Consider the following 19,962-nt stretch of genomic DNA (forward strand, 5'->3'; position numbering starts at 1 on the left):
TGTTGTTTTGAGGGCTCCTCTGTTACAAGACAGAGGTAATGATAAAGGGATCATGGGCTTCGATGGTTTCTGTAATGTTTATAGTATATTGATAAAAAATTATGGGAGTTATAAATATTTGATAGTTAATGAATCATATTTTTCTATATTGATTTTTTAAAAAGCCCTAAATTATTTTCTAAAATAGCAAAGACTATAATTCTGGGTGCTGTGTTTTGTTATCAAACCCTTTGGACAACTGAGTTCTCTGGCTGTGCCCTCATCTCCACCCAAAAAGACTACCCCAAAAAATGTTACATGCTTATATCAAATCAAATTACAGACAATTGAAATAGATGCCAACACCATTACAGACACCTAAATTATGTTACACTCAACTGCTAGAGCAGTCTTCCAAAGTGAAAGTTAATTTAGGTTCACCCTGAAGAGGTGCTGCCACAATTAGACAGCTTGTGTGAAGTGTGAGACCTTGAAGAGTCAGCAGGTCTCCAAACTGTTTGCATCTCTCCTCTGTCAAGCAAGGCTGGCTCTGATATAATCTAGTCATCGTGGAATGATGCTGTATTCATGTAGGCTACCTGCTGACACCATCATCATAGGAACACCACATGGACAAACCCATATAATTACATTAGAACTTAATATAGGATCTCCCTAATGGTTTGCCGGGCCCATAGAAAAATAACCGCATTGTACATTTTCCAATATTTAAGATTACCCCTTTTTAAGGAAATAAAACAGTCTATTTCCATGTCAATCCATTTTCTAATGGTCGTCACTAGTTACCACAGCCACAAAGTCAGAATTATGACTAAACCCCGCCTATTTCTACAAATTATCTTCTTAACATATGATTTGACACCTAACCTTAACTCTAACTTTAACCCCACTGCTAACCATATGCTCTAACCTTAAATTAAGATCAAAAAGCACATTTTTACTATAGCCAATTTTAACTTTGTGGTTGTGGTAACAACCCTTGCTTCATGATGTCGCTGTGGTTACCGCACAGCGTCTACACGGAGTGTCGCGTTCCGCGTTGGTGATTGGCTAGACATTGCGTGGCGTATCATGGGGGAATTTTTTGCTGTTGTAATCACAACCAAGTAATCAGAAGGAAAGAGAAACATCCAAATGTTTATTAGATAGTCCTCGATGTCATTTCAGATTAAATAAAATGTATTTATAAAGCCCTTTTTACACCAGCAGATGTCACAAAGTGTTTTTACAGAAATCCAGCCTAAAACCCCAAACAGCAAGCAATGCAGATGTTGAACAACAGTGGCTAGGATTTCTAGAAAGGTAACCTAGAGTGGAAATAGACTGAGGGGTGGCCAGTCCTCTTCTGGCTATGCCTGGTGGAGATTATAAAAGCAGAGGCGACTCGTCATTCAGGGCAGGTGAGAGCCCCACCTGTTTTGAGCCCTATTGCATGTTTTGCATGTTATTTAGGCATTAATACATGTCTCATATCATTTCGCTAACAATGGTCTCTTGTAAGGAAGCTCCAAAATACAGCAAAAATGTTTTTATTTTTTATTTTTTATTAATAACAAATCAATACAGAAAGTACATGAGGGAACACAAGTATATATAGATTATATACAATGGACAATCGAGCTAGGGGGTACAATTTCACATTACAATTACACAAGGACAAGGGACATACATACACTTACAGTTTTAACAGCTTTTTTGTTAGTAGAGTATTTAACTGTCTTAAAATAGAGTTCAATTTCTTTTTGTATGGTAAGGAAATGTGTGTTTTTGTTTGTAAATGTACATTTGTGTATATGAAATTTGTCCAAAAGAATAATAAAATGAATTACATGAATGTTTCAGCTTATTTCTATCATATGCAAAGAATCCAAGCAGTACATCTCTCTACAATAGTGTAGAATCTTCATAAATGTGTTCAATTATAAATCTACTGATGTCTTGCCACAGTTTTCTTACATGAATACAATGCCAAAAAAGATGCAACACTGTTTCTGGGTGGTCATTACAAAAGGAGCAATTTGAGTTGATGTTTTCCTTAAACTTCTTCATATAGTGGTTGGCAGGATAATATTTATGAATAATTTTAAAGGAAACTTCCTTAATTTTGTTAACAAGTAGGTATGTGTGTGGCAACATCCAAACTTTTTTCCAACATATATTATCAATAAATCAATTCCAATAAGGCATGAAATAAGGTATAGATACAACATCCTGCTGAAACAAGGTTCGTATCACTCTGTTGTTGAATGGACCAAAAGAGAAACAAATCTTTCGTACTGATGAGTCAACAGGGTCAATAGAAGGTAGGCTCTGAGGGTCAGGTCTTGACACGTTCCTGAATAACAGACCAACACCTGAGGGAATGGCATCTAAAACAATTGCAAAATCTTTAGGTGTTACAGGGACCTTGTAAAGTGATAAGGATTCCTTATAACTGAGTAAAAGACCCTCTGCATTTACCAGTTGGCTCACCAATAGGATATTATTTCGGAGCCAATATTCTAAAAACAAATAAGTATTTTTATACAATATATCCCGATTATTCCATATATAATATGTGTGGAGAAAAATGGTGTTTATAAATTTAGAACCATGACAAGAAAATCTGCCGATGAAAAGCAGAAATGTTTCACTGGAATTATGTCAATATTATAATTGCAAAACAACATGAAGTTAAGGCTACCAAAAGTAGAGAAGACATGATGAAGAATAAAATTCCAGATAGAAGTGGATCTTCTTACGAATTGTTTTATCCAATTGATCTTAAAAGTATTACTTAAATTAGTAAAGTCCAGAAAAAGTGTTCATTACAACAGTTTTCCTAATGTAATGGGTACGGTTTCTCCAAAGAAAGTTGAAAAGCATCTGGTCTATCTCCTTGTTTATTTTACTGTCAAGATATAAAGATAGAGCACCATATGTTAGTCTGGAGATACCTTCAGCCTTGGTTATTAGGACTCTACCTTTTAAAGATAAGTCCCTCTGTAGCCATTGATTTAGGTTCTCTGGGTATTTTTAATAAGAGGGTTAAAATGTAGTAAGCCTCTAGACTTTTGATCCTTTGTAATGGTTATACCTAAATATGTAAGTTCTTCTTTTACTGGAATTAATTCCATAATATGAAGGTGTCACACAATCTTTGACAGCTATGAGTTCACATTTATTAATGTTAAGATATAGACCAGACGCTTTGGAAAAGGATTGTATCACATTGATCGATATGGGGATTTGGTTATCGTCTTCCAGAAAAAGTGTAGTGTCATCAGCCAGGTGGCTTATAATCATTTCCTTACCAGCTATGGAAATACCGTGTACAGGACTATTATTTAAAGATTTTAAAGAAGTTGGGTGATTAATAAAAACAGGTACGGAGAGATAGGACAACCTTGGCTATTTCCTCTCTTTAGCTCAAATCTAGGTGAGGTGCCATATTTCAATTTGATAGAGCTGTTACCATTTGTATAGAGAGTCTTAATAGCCTTACAGAAAAAATCCCCAAAGCCAAGTCTCTCAAGGGAGTGGAAGAGAAACTGATGCTCTACTGTGTCAAATGCTTTATAAAAATCTAAAAATAATACGAAGCTATCCTCAGTTATTAGGTCTGAGTAGTCAAGTATGTCTAATACTAGTCTGACATTGTTAGAAATATGTCTGTTCCTCATGAAGCCAGACTGTGTTTCATCAATGATTGCATCCAGGACTTCTTTAATTATTTTTGCAAGTAGTAAGGCTAATATCTTATAGTCATTATTAAGAAGACAAATTGGACGCCATTTATCGATGAGCAGCACTTCTTTTTGAGGCTTTAGGTATCAGTGTTATTAAGCCCTGACTCATTGTAGGAGGGAGAACATTGTTTTTAATACTCTATAAAAAGACTTCAAATAGGAAGGGAGCTACTTGTTCAGAAAATCATTTGTAAAATTCTGATGTAATTCCATCATCACCTGGTTATTTATTGTTCTTTAGATGTTTGATAGACTCTATAATCTCTTCAACTTTGATGGGTTCATCACACTGTTTAGATTCTATATCACTGATAGAGTGAACATTATTCAGTGAGTTAAAAAACATATCTGTGGATTCCTGACAGTACGTAGAGCTATACAATTTTCTGTAAAAATTGCTACAGTATTTAGCGATTAATGATGATCACCTTTTCCTCCTCAGCTCTTCTGGTCTTAGCAAGATTATTACCATATTTTCTAAGGTATTTGGACACCTCAAATTTAAAGAGCTCCCAGTTCTTGCAATAAGACTTTTCTTCACAAGCCCTTTCCCACAAGTGTGAGAGCAGATCTTTAACCTCAAATTGAACTATATCATTATTTAATAATGAGCTATTTAGCTTCCAGTAGGATGCTCTACCAAGGTTAGTATCAGGGGTAAATATTTTGATATCAATGTAAATGGCCCTATGGTCTGTGAGGAGAGTAGTACAAATATTTGTAGTAACACACTCACTATCAATACATTTGGATATACGCCAAAAATCTATTCTGGATTGTCTTGAACCTGTTTTGTTACTCCAAGTGAATGATCTGTCGGCCGGAAACCTCTCTCTCCATATATCAGTAAGATCAAACTTTTCCATAAAAAGTATTAAACCCAAATTCTGATTGGTTGGCCTACCTGGGGGCCATCTATCAGTTGAATTATCTATAGTAATGTTAAAGTCCCCTCCTATCAATAATAACGAATTGGGAAATTTAGATAACCAATGAAGTATATGTTTCTCTATAGATTCAAGTAACTCATCATTATCATGTTTGGTGTTGTACCCGTAGAAGTTTACAGTAATGAGCGTAATGTCATTGTAACTGATCACAAGACAAATAAAGTGACCAAAGGGGTCACATTCCGAGTGTAGAATATTACCACCAAAGGTATTTTTCATTGTAGTGACACCAGCAGAGCGTTCAGATCCATGGGAAAGCCAAATATCGTTGCCTCACTGTGACCTCCAGAAGTTGGCATCAGCCGAAATTGAGTGAGACTCTTGAAAAAAGCAAAAATCAGTTCGAATTTTTTTAGCAAATCAAAATAAGGCCTTGTGATTCACATTGTTTCGTAACCCCCTAGCATTAAGAGAAACTATAGACAAAGACAAAACAACAAAGATTATATAAAAGTATAAACTGTACTAGGATGAGTCAAAGACGTAGGAACAGTGAACGTAGACGATAAGGAACCGAGATCTGCACCATTTAAGTCCATTTAAAGTGAAAATAGCTTATTCCATAAACTTTGAGCTAGACGTTATCCGGCTTTGAAATTCAACTCAACTGAAAATTATGTTCTAGAACAAACCAAGGGTTCTTGTAGTAAGAGAGACTAAAAAACCCTCCTTAGTGTAATCAGGAACTATTCTGAAAAATAAAATACAAATGAATAATTTAAATAAAAGGGTACATAGTATTTTAAGTGCATATGAAAACTGATCATAAAAAAAATTGAATAAAAAATATTTTTACATATACACGTTCCTAAGACCTTTTTTGGGAAATTAGTATTAATAACTAAATAGAGCAATAACCGTGTAAAGTCAGAGCAGACCTGTGTGCCCTTTAAAACAGTATCGTAGTTACTGTATACATAAAAAATAAATACAACTTTCAGTTTTCTTCGTAAGTTTGTAAACAAAATAGGTCTTCTGGTCATACAAGAACAAACTAATAAATTGAAGTACCTGAGTATTCCTGAAAAATAGTCACTTGATGCTTGTTATGTAACATAAGGAAAATGAGAATACCATGGCTGAAACCATCAACCTGTTCCTTCTGGTGAGATTTTAGGGAGGAATACGGATTTCTGAACCGTTGATGAAGCCTCATCCTCTGACGAAGTAAGCAGCCTTTCCCTCATTTCGTGCTATCTTGATCGTTGGCCACAACTTGTTCCTTCTTTCTATGTCCTCCGGCCTGAGATGCTCGGCGAAACGCATACCATGGCTCTGAAGGAAGGCGTTCTTCCTAGCAGCTTTCCAGACATCATCCCTGTAGAGTCTGGCAGTGAAGAGGATGATGATACCCCTTGATCTTGAATCGTTTTGCTGTTGCTTCTTGCCGAGGCGATGCACAACATCGATGGTATCGCCAACTTTGTTCTTCTCTGCAGGCATAACTTCTTGGCGGATAGCCTCTCCTCGCACATCTTCATTCTCCACCTCTGGCAAGCCGTAGTCTCAGGTTCCATCTTCTTGTGTATTGTTCCAGATCAGTGAGACGTCTATGGTAGAGATTGTTATTCTTTTCCACCTTTTCCACACTTTTTTCAACTTTTGCCACTCTCATTTTCACATCCTTGATTTCACCACATGCAAACTCCACAGTCTTTTTCAAGCCTTCGACAACCATGGTGTTCGCGCCAACCATTTTCTCAATGGCGTCAGACCTGGAGTTGATGAGTAAGGAGAGGGTAGCCACGATGTCAGAGTTCATGTCGGGTTTTTTGGAGGGTGGAGGTTTGCACGGAGTAACCGGTAAAGAGGGGAATTCGTCATCTTCAACAGCATTCGAAAGCATGATATTATCCATTGGGCAATAGAACGGCTAATTTCTTCCTTTCTTTTTTTGTCACGACTTTGCATGGACATGCCGAAATAAATTACCCAATTATTATTCCAGTAACAGCAAAGGTCTTATATCTTGAACAAATAAAAATAGTAATGACTGTAAACTTGTTTTTTTCACAAACTTTCTGAAGTTTGGTTACGGAGCTCTGTAAAAAAACATCTGTTCAAGCCGCCATCTTGGCACCTTCCTGCTCCAAAATACAAGTGTTTCAGCCTAGCCCATTGGGTGCTGCCATACAGTTACATTAGAAGTGCCCAACCAAGAAGACCCAAGGTCATTGCCACAGATATAATGATGTCAAATCACGCTATATCTACCGTAGCTTTGATTGGACTCATTATGTCAACATCATACTTTCAAAATCTTAGTTAACAAAAGCTAGCAGTCATCATCATGAATCAAGTCGACAATCTACTGGCAAATCCTTTTCCATCCTTGTCATATAAAGATAAATTATAGGTAAAATGTATCAGTGCTCACTGGCCATTGAACATAAACATTACACAACAAGTTGGAAATTCAACAGTGAGGGGTTTGGAAGGAATCAGTGGCTAACTGATTCAGGATGGCAGATTGTTGTGCCAGTAAGTGAAAGGTTGCTAGATCGAATCCCCAAGCTGACAAGGTAAGAATCTGTCGTTCTGTCCCTGAACAAGGGGTCACTGTTCCTAGGCCTTCATTGTAAATAAGACTTTGTTCTTAACTGACTTGCCTAGTTAAATAATAACTGCAGGCAAAGCAATCACTAGCCTGCTATTCAGTGGACTGGGTGGGTGTGCGGTCGAAATCTGGGTTTAAGGGTCTCTTTTCCAAGCTTAAAAGGATAAACATTCAACATTGGCCATGCTGTCGATCCAACATGATTTCTGCCGTGTTCAAAACAACTGGAAACTGTGAAATCTCTCAGACTTCAGTGTGTTCAAGACAACTGGAAACTGTGAAATCTCTCAGACTTCAGTGTGTTCAAAACAACTGGGAACTGTGAAATCTCTCAGACTTCAGTGTGTTCAAGACAACTGGGAACTGTGAAATCTCTCAGACTTCAGTGTGTTCAAGACAACTGGGAACTGTGAAATCTCTCAGACTTCAGTGTGTTCAAGACAACTGGAAACTGTGAAATCTCTCAGACTTCAGTGTGTTCAAAACAACTGGGAACTGTGAAATCTCTCAGACTTCAGTGTGTTCAAGACAACTGGGAACTGTGAAATCTCTCAGACTTCAGTGTGTTCAAGACAACTGGGAACTGTGAAATCTCTCAGACTTCAGTGTGTTCAAGACAACTGGGAACTGTGAAATCTCTCAGACTTCAGTGTGTTCCAGACAACTGGGAACTGTGAAATCTCTCAGACTTCAGTGTGTTCAAGACAACTGGGAACTGTGAAATCTCTCAGACTTCAGTGTGTTCAAGACAACTGGGAACTGTGAAATCTCTCAGACTTCAGTGTGTTCAAGACAACTGGGAACTGTGAAATCTCTCAGACTTCAGTGTGTTCAAGACAACTGGGAACTGTGAAATCTCTCAGACTTCAGTGTGTTCAAGACAACTGGGAACTCTGAAATCTCTCAGACTTCAGTGTGTTCAAGACAACTGGGAACTCTGACTGGGAAAATAAGTTTTGAACTGTCATCCAACTCCAAATTCCAAGTTCGGGCCTCTTTCTAGAGTTCTGACATGAAGATCAAATACGTCATGATACAACCTTGTTTTTTTTTAAAGTTCCCAGTTGTTGGTCCCCGAGTGGTGCAGCGGTCCAAGGGACTGCAATCTCAGTGCAAGAGGTGTCACTACAGTCCCTAGTTCAAATTCAGGCTGTATCACATCTGGTTGTGATTGAGAGTCCCATAGGGTGGCGCACAACTGACCCAGCGTCGTCGGGGTTTGGCCGGGGTAGGTCGTCATTGTCACACCCTGACCATAGTTTGCTTTGTATGTTTCTATGTTTTGTTTGGTCAGGGTGTGATCTGAGTGGGCATTCTATGTTGTGTGTCTAGTTTGTCTATTTCTATGTTTGGCCTGATATGGTTCTCAATCAGAGGGAGGTGTTAGTCATTGTCTCTGATTGGGAACCATATTTAGGTAGCCTGTTTTGTGTTGGGTTTTGTGGGTGGTTGTTTCCTGTCTTTGTTGCACCGGATAGGGCTGTTTCAGGTTTTCCACGTTTATTGTTTTGTATTATGTTCATGTTTAGTTTTCTTATTAAAAAACATGAACTTCAACCACGCTGCATTTTGGCCCGCCTCTCCTTCCCAGGAAGAATCCCGTTACAGTCATTGTAAAAAAGAATTTGTTCTTAACTGCCTTGCCTAGTTAAATAAAGGTGAACAAAAATAAATTGTCTTGAAAGCACTGTAAATCCAGGGAATAGCAGACTTTGATGACAAAATTTGCCCACGAAGGATGGCCAAAAATGTATTTGCTGCTGCATAAATTATGTAGTATGCCAGGGAGATATGTTTACTGTAGCTAAGAAAGTAATACTAATTGTATGCTGTTAGTAGCCCATGTGCCTCACCCTTATAATTTGGTAAATGTTCCCCTCATAATTTAGCCTAATGTTCTGACTTGGTGGTGCACATGTAGCCTATTGCCTGTTTTAGAAGAATGTCATCATCGAATATTGTAAGAGATTTAATTGTCTGCTGATATGCCGCCTTTATTCATCCTACTGTTCTGTACAGGGAGAATATTGTTAGAACGGCCCATGTTCTGAATTCTGTCGCTGTACATTTAAAAAGTGCTGAACAAATAGTTATATTGCCTACGTCTGTCCTAGCTCGCTTATGAATATCTTAATCGAAATTACAGATTGCCTCATATCTGCTCGTCGTCCACTTATGCCATAGTTTGTACATCTCAATTGTCAGTAGAAACCACATTTGTTTAAGCAAGTCAGCCATATCAGCTATGTTTTCTAAAAGGCAGTAAATGAGGCTGAATGAACTGATTCGCTGCCAGACAAGGCTCCACTGATAGGCAGGTGTAGCAGTGGTAAGGTGTTGGGACAGCTTTATGGAGGCCCTAACAGTTTGTGGGCACAGTTTGTCACCGTTATAGTGCAATTCATGTATTGTTTAGTGTTGTGTGTGTAGTGACTTTGCTGGCATGCATCGAAATATATATACACTGCTAAAGGGAACACTTAAACAACACAATGTAACTCCAAGTCAATCACACTTCTGTGAAATCAAACTGTCCACTTAGGAAGCAACACTGATTGACAATAAATTTCACATGTTGTTGTGCAAATGGAATAGACAACAGGTGGAAATTATAGGCAATTAGCAAGACACCCCCAATAAAGGAGTGTTTCTGCAGGTGGTGACCACAGACCACTTCCTATGCTTCCTGGCTGATGTTTTGGTCACTTTTGAATGCTGGCGGTGCTGTCACTCTAGTGGTAGCATGAGACGGAGTCTACAACCCACACAAGTGGCTCAGGTAGTGCAGCTCATCCAGGATGGCACATCAATGCGAGCTGTGGCAAGAAGGTTTGCCGTGTCTGTCAGCGTAGTGTCCAGAGCATGGAGGCGCTACCAGGAGACAGGCCAGTACATCAGGAGACGTGGAGGAGGCCGTAGGAGGGCAACAACTCAGCAGCAGGACCGCTACCTCCGCCTTTGTTCAAGGAGGAGCAGGAGGAGCACTGCCAGAGCCCTGCAAAATGACCTGCAGCAGGCCACAAATGTGCATTTGTCTGCTCAAACGGTCAGAAACAGACTCCATGAGGGTGGTATGAGGGCCCGAAGTCCACAGGTGGGGGTTGTGCTTACAGCCCAACACCGTGCAGGACGTTTGGCATTTGCCAGAGAACACCAAGATTGGCAAATTCGCCACTGGCGCCCTGTGCTCTTCACAGATGAAAGCAGGTTCACACTGAGCACGTGACAGACGTGACAGAGTCTGGAGACGCCGTGGAGAACGTTCTGCTGCCTGCAACATCCTCCAGCATGACCGGTTTGGCTGTGGGTCAGTCATGGTGTGGGTTGGCATTTCTTTGGGGGGGTCGCACAGCCCTCCATGTGCTCGACAGAGGCAGCCTGACTGCCATTAGGTACCGAGATGAGATCCTCAGACCCCTTGTGAGACCATATGCTGGTGCGGTTGGCCCTGGGTTTATCCTAATGCAAGACAATGCTAGACCTCATGTGGCTGGAGTGTGTCAGCAGTTCCTGCAAGAGGAAGGCATTGATGCTATGGACTGGCCCGCCCGTTCCCCAGACCTGAATCCAATTGAGCACATCTGGGACATCATGTCTAGCTCCATCCACCAACGCCACGTTGCACCACAGACTGTCCAGGAGATGGCGAATGCTTTAGTCCAGGTCTGGGAGGAGATCCCTCAGGAGACCATCCGCCACCTCATCAGGAGCATGCCCAGGCGTTGTAGGGAGATCATACAGGCACGTGGAGGCCACACACACTACTGAGCCTCATTTTGTAGTGTGTAGTGTGGTTTTCCACTTTAATTTTGAGTGTGACTCCAAATCCAGACCTCCATGGGTTGATACATTTGATATCCATTGATCATTTTTGTGTGATTTTGTTGTCAGCACATTCAACTATGTAAAGAAAAAAGTATTTAATAAGAATATTTCATTCATTCAGATCTAGAATGTGTTATTTTAGTGTTCCCTTTATTTTTTTGAGCAGTGTATTTTTAGATACATAGCTTTTCTTCAGACATAGGAATTCTCCGGTTGGAACATTATGGATGTTTCATGTTAAAAACATCCTAAAGATTGATTCCATACATCGTTTGACTTGTTTCTACGACCTGTAATGGAACTTTTCAAGTTTTTGTCTGGACGAAGTGCTCACGCTTCATAAAGATGGATTACTGGGCTGAACACGCTAACAACAAGTCACTATTTGGACAGAAATTGACTTTATGGAACTTTATGGAACAAATCAGACATTTATTGTCAAACTGGGATTCCTGGGAGTGCCTTCTGATGAAGATCATCAAAGGTAAGTGAATATTTATAGTGTTATTTCTAACTTCTGTTGACTTCAAAATGGCAGATATTTCTCTGGCTGGATTGGGCTCTGAGCGCCGTTCTCAGATTATGCTTTTTCTGTTAAGTTTTTTTGAAATCTGACAGCGGTTGCATTAAGGAGAAGTCTCTTTAATTCTGTGAATAACACTTGTATCTTTTATCAATGTTTATTATGAATATTTCTGCAAAATCACCGGATGTTTTGATATCAAAACATTACTGCGCTTAATGTGCCAATGTAAACTGAAATTTTTGGATATAAATATGCACATTATCGAACAAAACATACATGTATTGTGTGACATGATGTCCTATGAGTGTCATCTGATGAAGATCATCAAAGGTTAGTGATTAATTGTATCTATATTTCTGCTTTTTGTGACTTATATTTGGCTGGTGTGTTTTTTTGACTTGGCGGTGATCTAATATAATCATATGTTGTGTTTTCGCTGTAAAGCATTTTTGAAATCGGACACGATGGGTAGATTAACAAGAAGTTTCTTTCATTTGCTGTATTGGCCTTGTTAATGTGTGAAAGTTACATATTTCAAAAAAATATTTTTGAATTACAGTCAAACACGTCGGGTTTATTTTAAACACACGGTAAATGGGGTGTGGGAAAAAGGGGCTGAGCTGGACCCAAGGAAAGAAATAATAAATATCAACAAAAAAAACAAGCTAGTCTTACTTGCTTCGATAACCGCTAGCTAACTAACCAATAAAATACAGTGGGTGGTCCGCCCAGTTCTAACTAGGATTCTTAGACAATGTTTTCCTACAGGTAATGTATGCCCACTTGTCTTGGTATCCCCTTTTCCCACCAACAAACAGTCATTCAACACAACCATACATACTCACAAGTTAACAGACAAAGTGAGATATAGGCATCAAAACAAAAAGAGATAATAGCTCAATCCAAAGAGAAAGCGAGAGAGTTTTTAAACCAAGGGAAAGGGAATGTGATTGGGTAAGGGAAAAGGAGGAGGTGTGTCTTTAGATTGATGACTGATTGGCGACTGATGACTGCCACCTGTGACTAGGGCAGAACGAGAAAAAAAACACCTACAGGATACCTGTATCAGTAACAGATGACCAGCGGGGTCAAATAATAATCACAGTTGTTGTAGAGGGTGCAACAGACAAGGTAGCACGTTCGGTGAACAGTTCAATGTTCCATAGCTGCAGGCAGAACAGTGGAAACTGGAGCAGCAGCATGACTGGGGATAGCCAGGAATCATCAGGCCAGGTGGTCTTAAGGCATGGTCCTAGGCTCAGGTCCTGAGAGAATTAGAGGGAGTATACTTATATTCACACAGGACACCAGATTGGACTAGGATAATTTCACCAGATTGGACAGACTGACCCTAGCCCCCTGGTACATAGACTATTGCAGCATAGATACTGGAGGCTGAGACAAAGCAAAGCAGAAAATTGCACGCATAGCTAGCTAACTAGCCAAGTAACTAGCTCATTTGCTAACTGGCTAAATAGCTAACTAGCCAAAGGAAGCTAGTGCCAGAGGATTAGCTGTCTGAGCCTTTTACAGTAATTAATCCTAAACATGTTCAACAACAGTCTGCTAGGCAAATAGCTTGGATAACTTTACTAATGTGTGGTCAAGCTGGTGCGTCTTTGAAGATCTGATTTGGCTGTCTGGTCTGTAAACATTCAAGTAGCCATGTACATGATGCTCACTAGATTAACATTAATTACTGCTGTTCATAGGAGTTGCTGTTCAGTTTTAGGATCCCCTTTGCATAGATTTGCTTTGTTGCTGACATCTATATTTTATCAAATTGTTTAAACATCAGCAAGAGGATCCACAAAATAAAAAATGGCGTGTGCTCTTTCTTAGCTCAAGTCATTTGTTTGTATGATAACAGGGGGGAAGATGTCAAGCTTCCCTGCCTCCACTTCCAAAAGTTTAAGCTGAACTCCTCTGAAGATGTACCAGGACAGTGGCAGGGAACTGCACCGATCCAAAAGTGTGGACTATGACTCGACACGCGATGCCACCTACCCTCTGCTCTCCCCCATTTACCACCACGACAGCTATGAGAGTGATAAGGACCTGTCTGCAGCTCACCACGCCCATCAGATAGACACCTCAGCCACACAGAGTAAAAACACCAGACCCCTCTCACCCATTAGATATGGTTGGTGTACAAGAGCAGTATTACCCAACTTGTCTAAGCAGAATATGAGCTAAATTGTCATGAGCACCACCTGCTGTTTAGCTAGGGTTGATCCCCTCATCAACAAGTAAGGGGATAGTTCACCCAAATTACAAAATGTGACATTGGTTTCCTTACTCTGTAAGCAGTATATGGATAACGCATGACAGCAATCCATTAGGGCCGGGGCGACACCAGTATCGCGATACTCGTTTGTATCGTGGCAAGGAAACAAAACACAAAGCGGATTTAACTTCTTTAGGAAAACAACCCTAATGTTGGAAACAAACATCATTATGTTGTCATCCAGAGTTAAATGTATTTATTTTCCAAGCTATAGCACACAATATTTTACATACAGCAAGCAGGATCAAAGAGTCTGTCTGCTTCGTGTTTTGATTTTTGCCATGGAAACATGATCCACCACAGAAGCCCCCAGAGAGGACAGCAGTAACTGAGGCAGAGGATCCAGAGGCATCTCTCTCTCTGCATGAGAGAGGTGGCTGGTCAACAAAGCCAAAGAGGAGCAAAAAGAATGCAGAGGAGGTGTACTGGCATATCTTTTTAGTTTCTTCTTCGGTTCGGCAACTCCTGTTTGCATTTGAGTCAGAATTTGATCATTTAGTTGTTGATAAATATTGATATTTTCAGTTCTGTAAATTAGGGTCGCAAATGTCTCCACATGGAGCGCCTACTGAAAGAGAGGAATGAGGAACAGGAGAGGGAGCAGTAGTTGAAGAAGGTGGTGGAGGAGGAGATTCAGGAGTGGCTGCAGATGAAGAGCCCCCTTCTTCACCCAGTTATTAACACAATCCCAGAGAGGAACCGTGCAGTTTGTGTGCTTTCTAATGCGTACAGTATCTGGGCACCTAAAGGTGGGAGTCATTTTTGTGTTATTGTTTGCCATCTCCAGGAGAAACAGCTGAAGGAGAGCAAGGAGCAGAAGGAGATGCAGAGGGAGATCGAAAAGAAAGCAGAGAAGTACAGAGAGTGGTGACAGAGGAAGAACCTGGAGAAAATACAGAGAATGTAGGTTCCTTAACAGGAGCCTTGTGGAATTATTCACATAATTATTCAGAACTGTCAACTGTAAAAATGGAAAAAGAGGAAAACTAATGAAAATCTTGGAAATGTTTTGTTGCTTTGCACTCTACATTAGCCTGCAGTTGTTAGAAGAGATCGAAATGCTAGCCATTTGCTAAATATTCCCATTTTCTCTCTCCTCATGCTAACTAATCAGCAACAACACACAACTAAACCATGTTATTGAAGCAAACAGCAGTTTGTTACTCTGAATACAAGTTGATATGAACTTGTGGAACTGAATTAACGCAAGGCAAATCCTGTAAATGTTAATTTGAACTAGGGTTTGAATGTTTCTGACAACATAACTTTGGTTTCCATGGAAACTAGTATGAGATGTTCCGGTACTGAGGTTGGAGCGCTTGTGTTGTAACAGTAGGAGGCAGCCAGTAGAGGGAGCGCAGACAGAGAGCAGAGGGGAAGTTTAAGAAATGGCTTTGTGCTCAGGACAAGAGTCGACCCAGTCCCAAGGCACCCGGCTGCCCACGAGGTAACATAACGGTCTTCACCTTGTTTTTGGTTGTCATTGTGTCATATACACTTTGTGGAGAATGCTAATTATGAGGGAATTAAGTCAAGGTCAGAATACAGCGTATGTGTAGCCACACCTCAATGTCTGCAAGCTCCACCCCAAACGAATACCTGGCTGGCACATGCTTTGTCCATAATAAAATTCAAGGTCAGAATACACTTACAAAAAAAGGGAAAGAAGTTCCATATACGCTTGCTTAACTCCGGTCTGAATTCTCTCCAAACTGTATTTCTCAGATACAGTGGGAAAAAAATGCTAACAAAAATACTAACAGAATAGTAATCAATAACAGGAGATATGGTGTCATTGGGTGGGTGTTTGTGTGCATGTAGTCAATAGTAGGATGTGTGTGTGTGTGTAGCCAATAACAGGAGATATGGTGAAAGATAAACATTTCTCAGGCTACAGTGCTTAATGTGGAACCATCATGTGACACACACACTGAAGAACAAAATGGTGGCCAGCCATGGTGCACAGTGCCTTTCACACTCACTCACATGCATTGTTCTGTGTCCAGCTTTGCCATGTGCTTCTGTGGGCTGAGATGTCAACGAACCAGTGTGTGGGTAGAGAGAGGAAGAAGAGGGGGTCCTAGACTTCCAGAACAGTAGACTCTTAACATCTCCCTGTGAGGTCATTGTATGGATTGAGGTCAAATGGATTCATTACACAGAGTAAATTAAATCAGCCCTCATTAACAAGATGTCTAAAAACAACAAGATAACTAATGTAAAATATACTGGGCCCGTTAACGTTAAACAACACAGTTAAAAATATATGGCAAATAGAAATCAAAACTAGATGCTCGTCAGATATAGATGGGAGGGGTTGAAGGTAGCTAAAGAATGGGATTAAAAACAAACAAAATATAACTTTGGTCAAATATACTGTTTCTGTAAAATGTATATAGTATGTATCAGCTGGAAGTAGAAGCCTAAGTGTTGTTGTCCATTAGTGTACTCCAATTAGGGGAGGGGTGGTAGGTTTTGGGGAAAATAACTAAGGGAAATATATATTTATGTATATATACAGTATTGGAAATGATGCAGACAATAACTTTGATGGAAGTTACAATCTATCTGATCTACTGGTAAATGCCTGTGTTTGTCTTGTGTTTTTGCCTGCTCTAGACTTAGCCTTTGTCATGTGGTTCTGAATGCACTGGAATGTGTTAGTTGACGGTAGTCAGGAGGTGGCAAATAGTGATAGAGGGGCAGCCCATGTGTCTCTGTCTTCCTGTGTGTGTTTCTCAGTGTGTTATATGCAGCTGGGGTCCAAATGACACCTGTCGAGACAAAAGAGTTGTGTTTCCATTTCTCCAGGAGCAGCTATAGTGATTCCCTCTGCTGAAGGATGTGCACCTACAGTAGTCAGCCTTGTAAGCACCCAGAGACAAGTCTTAGATGTGATTTCTTGATAAACAAGAAACTTCTCACTGACTAATTCCTCCTTCCTGTCCTCACAGATCCTGGACCTTGCCTAGAAAACTACAATTCCCAAGATGCAGCGGTGCAGGTGGCCAGGCAACTGAAATTTGCACCTGCCAGGAATGGTAGGGGGGTACCTTAGTAGTCTGTGAACCAATGAGAGTGGGGAGAACAACAGAGTAGAGAGAGGGATATGGTAGGAGAGGCATAAGTACACTAACTTCACAGGGAAGCAGTTGGATGAATGAGCACAAAGAATGTGAGTGATTTGAATGTATACAACCTATCCTAAATGTAAATAAAAAGTTCCAGCACATTGAGGAATAACATGTTATATGTGATGTTGTTTCTACTGTGACGGAATCTGTTGGAGGTCAACATTTTATTTAGTGTGTAATGAACTCTGAACCTGAGGAAATACCTGAAGCGGTGCCGAGTAGAGAACACTTGTAGAGGATATAGACTACTGAAGCCTTATCTTCAATACTTCTTCAGCAATGTATTTTCTGTGTAACTACCATGTTTTGTTTTGTTTATTCAGTTCCCCAAGACTGAATAAGTAAAAAGGGCACAGTTCCAAGTATGAAATATTCATGTACTTCTTTAGCTCCTCTTGAGGAAGAGTTCTCCCCATGTTTCTGAGTAGGATGTGACCAATCTCTGTCAACAGTTTCAACTGTTATTGATGCATCTAACAACATACAGAGTAGAGAACCAGTTCTGTCACTGCTGCAGGGCATCTCAGCCTGGCCCTAGTTTAGTGGTGTCTGACTGGCCCTGTGGTGATCCCTTACCATGCAGTCCTCTGTGCCAGAGCAGGGCATCTCAGCCTGGCCCTAGTTTAGTGGTGTCTGACTGGCCCTGTGGTGATCCCTTACCATGCAGTCCTCTGTGCCAGAGCAGGACGACTCCTTTGACTTCCTTTTTAAGATTGTCCTGGTGGGAGACTCAGACGTGGGGAAGACCTGTGTGGTCCAGAGATTTAAGTCTGGTGTCTTCATGGAGAAACAGCAGAACACTATCGGGGTGGATTTCACTGTCAGAACCATGCTCATCAATGGCAGGAATGTCAAGGTAAGGTGCATGTGTACATTCTCTATTTTTCTAGGATAATCAATAATAAGTACAGGACATGTTGTCTTAGCTATGTCATTATTTCAGTTTGGTCAATAGGCCTAGCTAGCGCAACTGTCTTTACACAGTGGAAATCCTTCTGCCTCTGCTGTATTTGTAGTCAAAAGAACAGGGATGATCTAACTAACATTTGACCGCCCGCTGTGTATTTTCTGGGTGTACGCCAAATGACTACAATTGAGTGTATGAACGGTGTAAGTGTTTTCCTAGGTGCATGTTTGTCTGTGTATTTGAAAAAGGGAAGGGAGATGATTTTCGACCTTAACATCTTGTCCATAAATGAGTGACAAACCTCCCTGTACCAGTTTCTCCTCCACAGTGATGTATAGAAGTAAATAAACAACCCACAGTCCCTTCCCTGTTAAGTGTTTGCCGAAGTAACTGGATAGGTGTAAGCAATATGGTGACATCTCCAGCTGGCCTTCCAATGTGCTTAGGGGAATGTTCTCCATGCTTACACCGATCTTGGGGAAGGTGCTAGGGGTGGTTTTTCAACGGACACTTTGTTCCTTAGCTGAGTGTGTGTGTGTAAGGAATTAGTGTAGTGTGTGTGTGTGTGCCCCAGCTGAAGTGTGTGTCGTCTTGTCTCCTCAGCTGCAGGTGTGGGACACAGCTGGACAGGAACGTTTCCGCTCAATCACCCAGAGTTATTACCGCAGCGCCCACGGCGCCATAGTGGCCTACGATATCACACGCCGGCCAACCTTTGACTCTTTGACACACTGGATCCAGGAAGTGGAACAAGACGGGGCTGCAAGCATTGTGCTCATCCTCATTGGTGGGTGGGACACAGGAAACACATGGTTTTATATAAACTCTGTTAAAAAGCTTACTTAAGTTGTTAATGACTTAACAGATGTGGTGCTCATCTTCTGGCGGGTGAGAGAAATGTCTGACACCAACTTTCTTCCAAACGTTCATCAACAGAAACTAAAATAGAAAGACAAATTTCCTTCTGTAACTTCCTTTTCTCTTCTCTCCTAGGGAACAAGTCAGACCGGCAGGCGGAGAGACAGGTGCTGTTTGAGGATGCCTGTACCCTGGCTGAGGGGCGGGGTGCACTGGCCGCCCTGGAGACCTCTGCGAAGGAGGCCCAGAATGTGGAGGCAGCCTTCATGCTCATGGCCCGGGAGCTGATGGTGAGGAACGGCCTCGCGCTCACAGACCAACCCTCAAAGGCCTCCCCACACTTCTTCCCAAACTCCCATCCAATCCATGGCGCGGATCCTACAAACAGGGAGTCATGTTGTTGAGAGAATTGACAGGAAGCGTGGGAGAGGGTTTGTGGTGCTGATAACTTGGAATCAACATCGCCTACAGTCCCTTGACACTTGCCCTTGTAGATGTAAAGCCACAAAGCCCACTCATTTTTGACTACTTACTTCTACAGGTACTGTCAAGAAGTATGCTTCGGGATAGGGGATGAGTGTACTATATTGTGTGGAGGTGATGAGTACTCTACTGATAATGGCGACTGTCACTGACTTTTCCAGTAGTTTAAACATGGCTGCCAGTAGTCAAACACTTGTTACCAGTACTTAATGTTAAGTATCCCTTGCCACCTGTGTCTTATTGTATATGGGGGGGAATTATGTATTCACCTTATGTTGGATTTGTAATAATTATTTACATAAACAGTGAGATATTTTTATCCTGCTAATGCTGAGTGTTATGGTGTCCACTCTAGCTTCCCGGAGATAAAGCCTACAGCTGGCCTTCCAGGGACAGGATGTGGGGAGGTTGTAACTGTTAGTAAAATAAAGGCCTCAATGGTTCTTAAACATCCTGGCCCGGGAAATTAGGCCAGGGTCGGGGGTTAACATAACGCCAGCAGAAAATAAAGACAGGATGAGCCCAAAGTGGCTCATGGTGCCCCCCCCCCCAATCTATATGGGAGGGGTGGAACCAAGCATTCTGGGTATTAGCTATATGAACTGCATTGTCTGTATGATTCAGACTCTTGGCCTAACAGTCTCATTATTGCAATAATGAATCAATATTAAATAAAGATGATTGTTTGAAGAAATTACCAAGTCTCT

The 19,962-nt window shown here is 40.9% G+C and overlaps 1 protein-coding gene across 16 annotated transcripts; it reads left to right on the forward strand.

Annotated features, from left to right (window-relative positions):
- Window positions 1–14,209: 14,209 nt before the first annotated feature.
- On the forward strand, window positions 14,210–19,952 carry rab19 (RAB19, member RAS oncogene family). 16 transcript variants are annotated; one of them, XM_031833083.1, is made up of 8 exons: window positions 14,210–14,293; window positions 14,661–14,776; window positions 15,207–15,320; window positions 16,685–16,740; window positions 16,828–17,048; window positions 17,693–17,863; window positions 18,518–18,701; window positions 18,908–19,952. In XM_031833083.1, exons 5-8 carry the CDS (start codon window positions 17,034–17,036, stop codon window positions 19,174–19,176), a joined length of 639 nt encoding a protein of 212 aa, XP_031688943.1. In that variant the 5' UTR covers window positions 14,210–14,293; window positions 14,661–14,776; window positions 15,207–15,320; window positions 16,685–16,740; window positions 16,828–17,033; the 3' UTR covers window positions 19,177–19,952. The 16 variants fall into 16 exon arrangements, with proteins under 16 accessions (XP_031688943.1, XP_031688954.1, XP_031688950.1 ...); XM_031833082.1 differs by lacking the exon at window positions 14,210–14,293 and having other exon boundaries at window positions 14,349–14,776; XM_031833086.1 differs by lacking the exon at window positions 14,210–14,293 and having other exon boundaries at window positions 14,350–14,776; window positions 16,828–16,914.
- The last annotated feature ends 10 nt before the right edge of the window (window positions 19,953–19,962 follow it).

This window comes from Oncorhynchus kisutch, linkage group LG10 (assembly GCF_002021735.2).
Source record: "Oncorhynchus kisutch isolate 150728-3 linkage group LG10, Okis_V2, whole genome shotgun sequence".
Lineage (NCBI taxonomy): Eukaryota > Metazoa > Chordata > Actinopteri > Salmoniformes > Salmonidae > Oncorhynchus > Oncorhynchus kisutch.

Coding starts and splice junctions, on each gene's coding strand:
- rab19 (XM_031833078.1), top strand. CDS start 17,669: ATGCAGTCCTCTGTGCCAGAGCAGGACGACTCCTTTGACTTCCTTTTT. Junction 17,864..18,517: donor TCAATGGCAGGAATGTCAAG/GTAAGGTGCATG, acceptor TTGTCTCCTCAG/CTGCAGGTGTGGGACACAGC. Junction 18,702..18,907: donor CATTGTGCTCATCCTCATTG/GTGGGTGGGACA, acceptor CTTCTCTCCTAG/GGAACAAGTCAGACCGGCAG.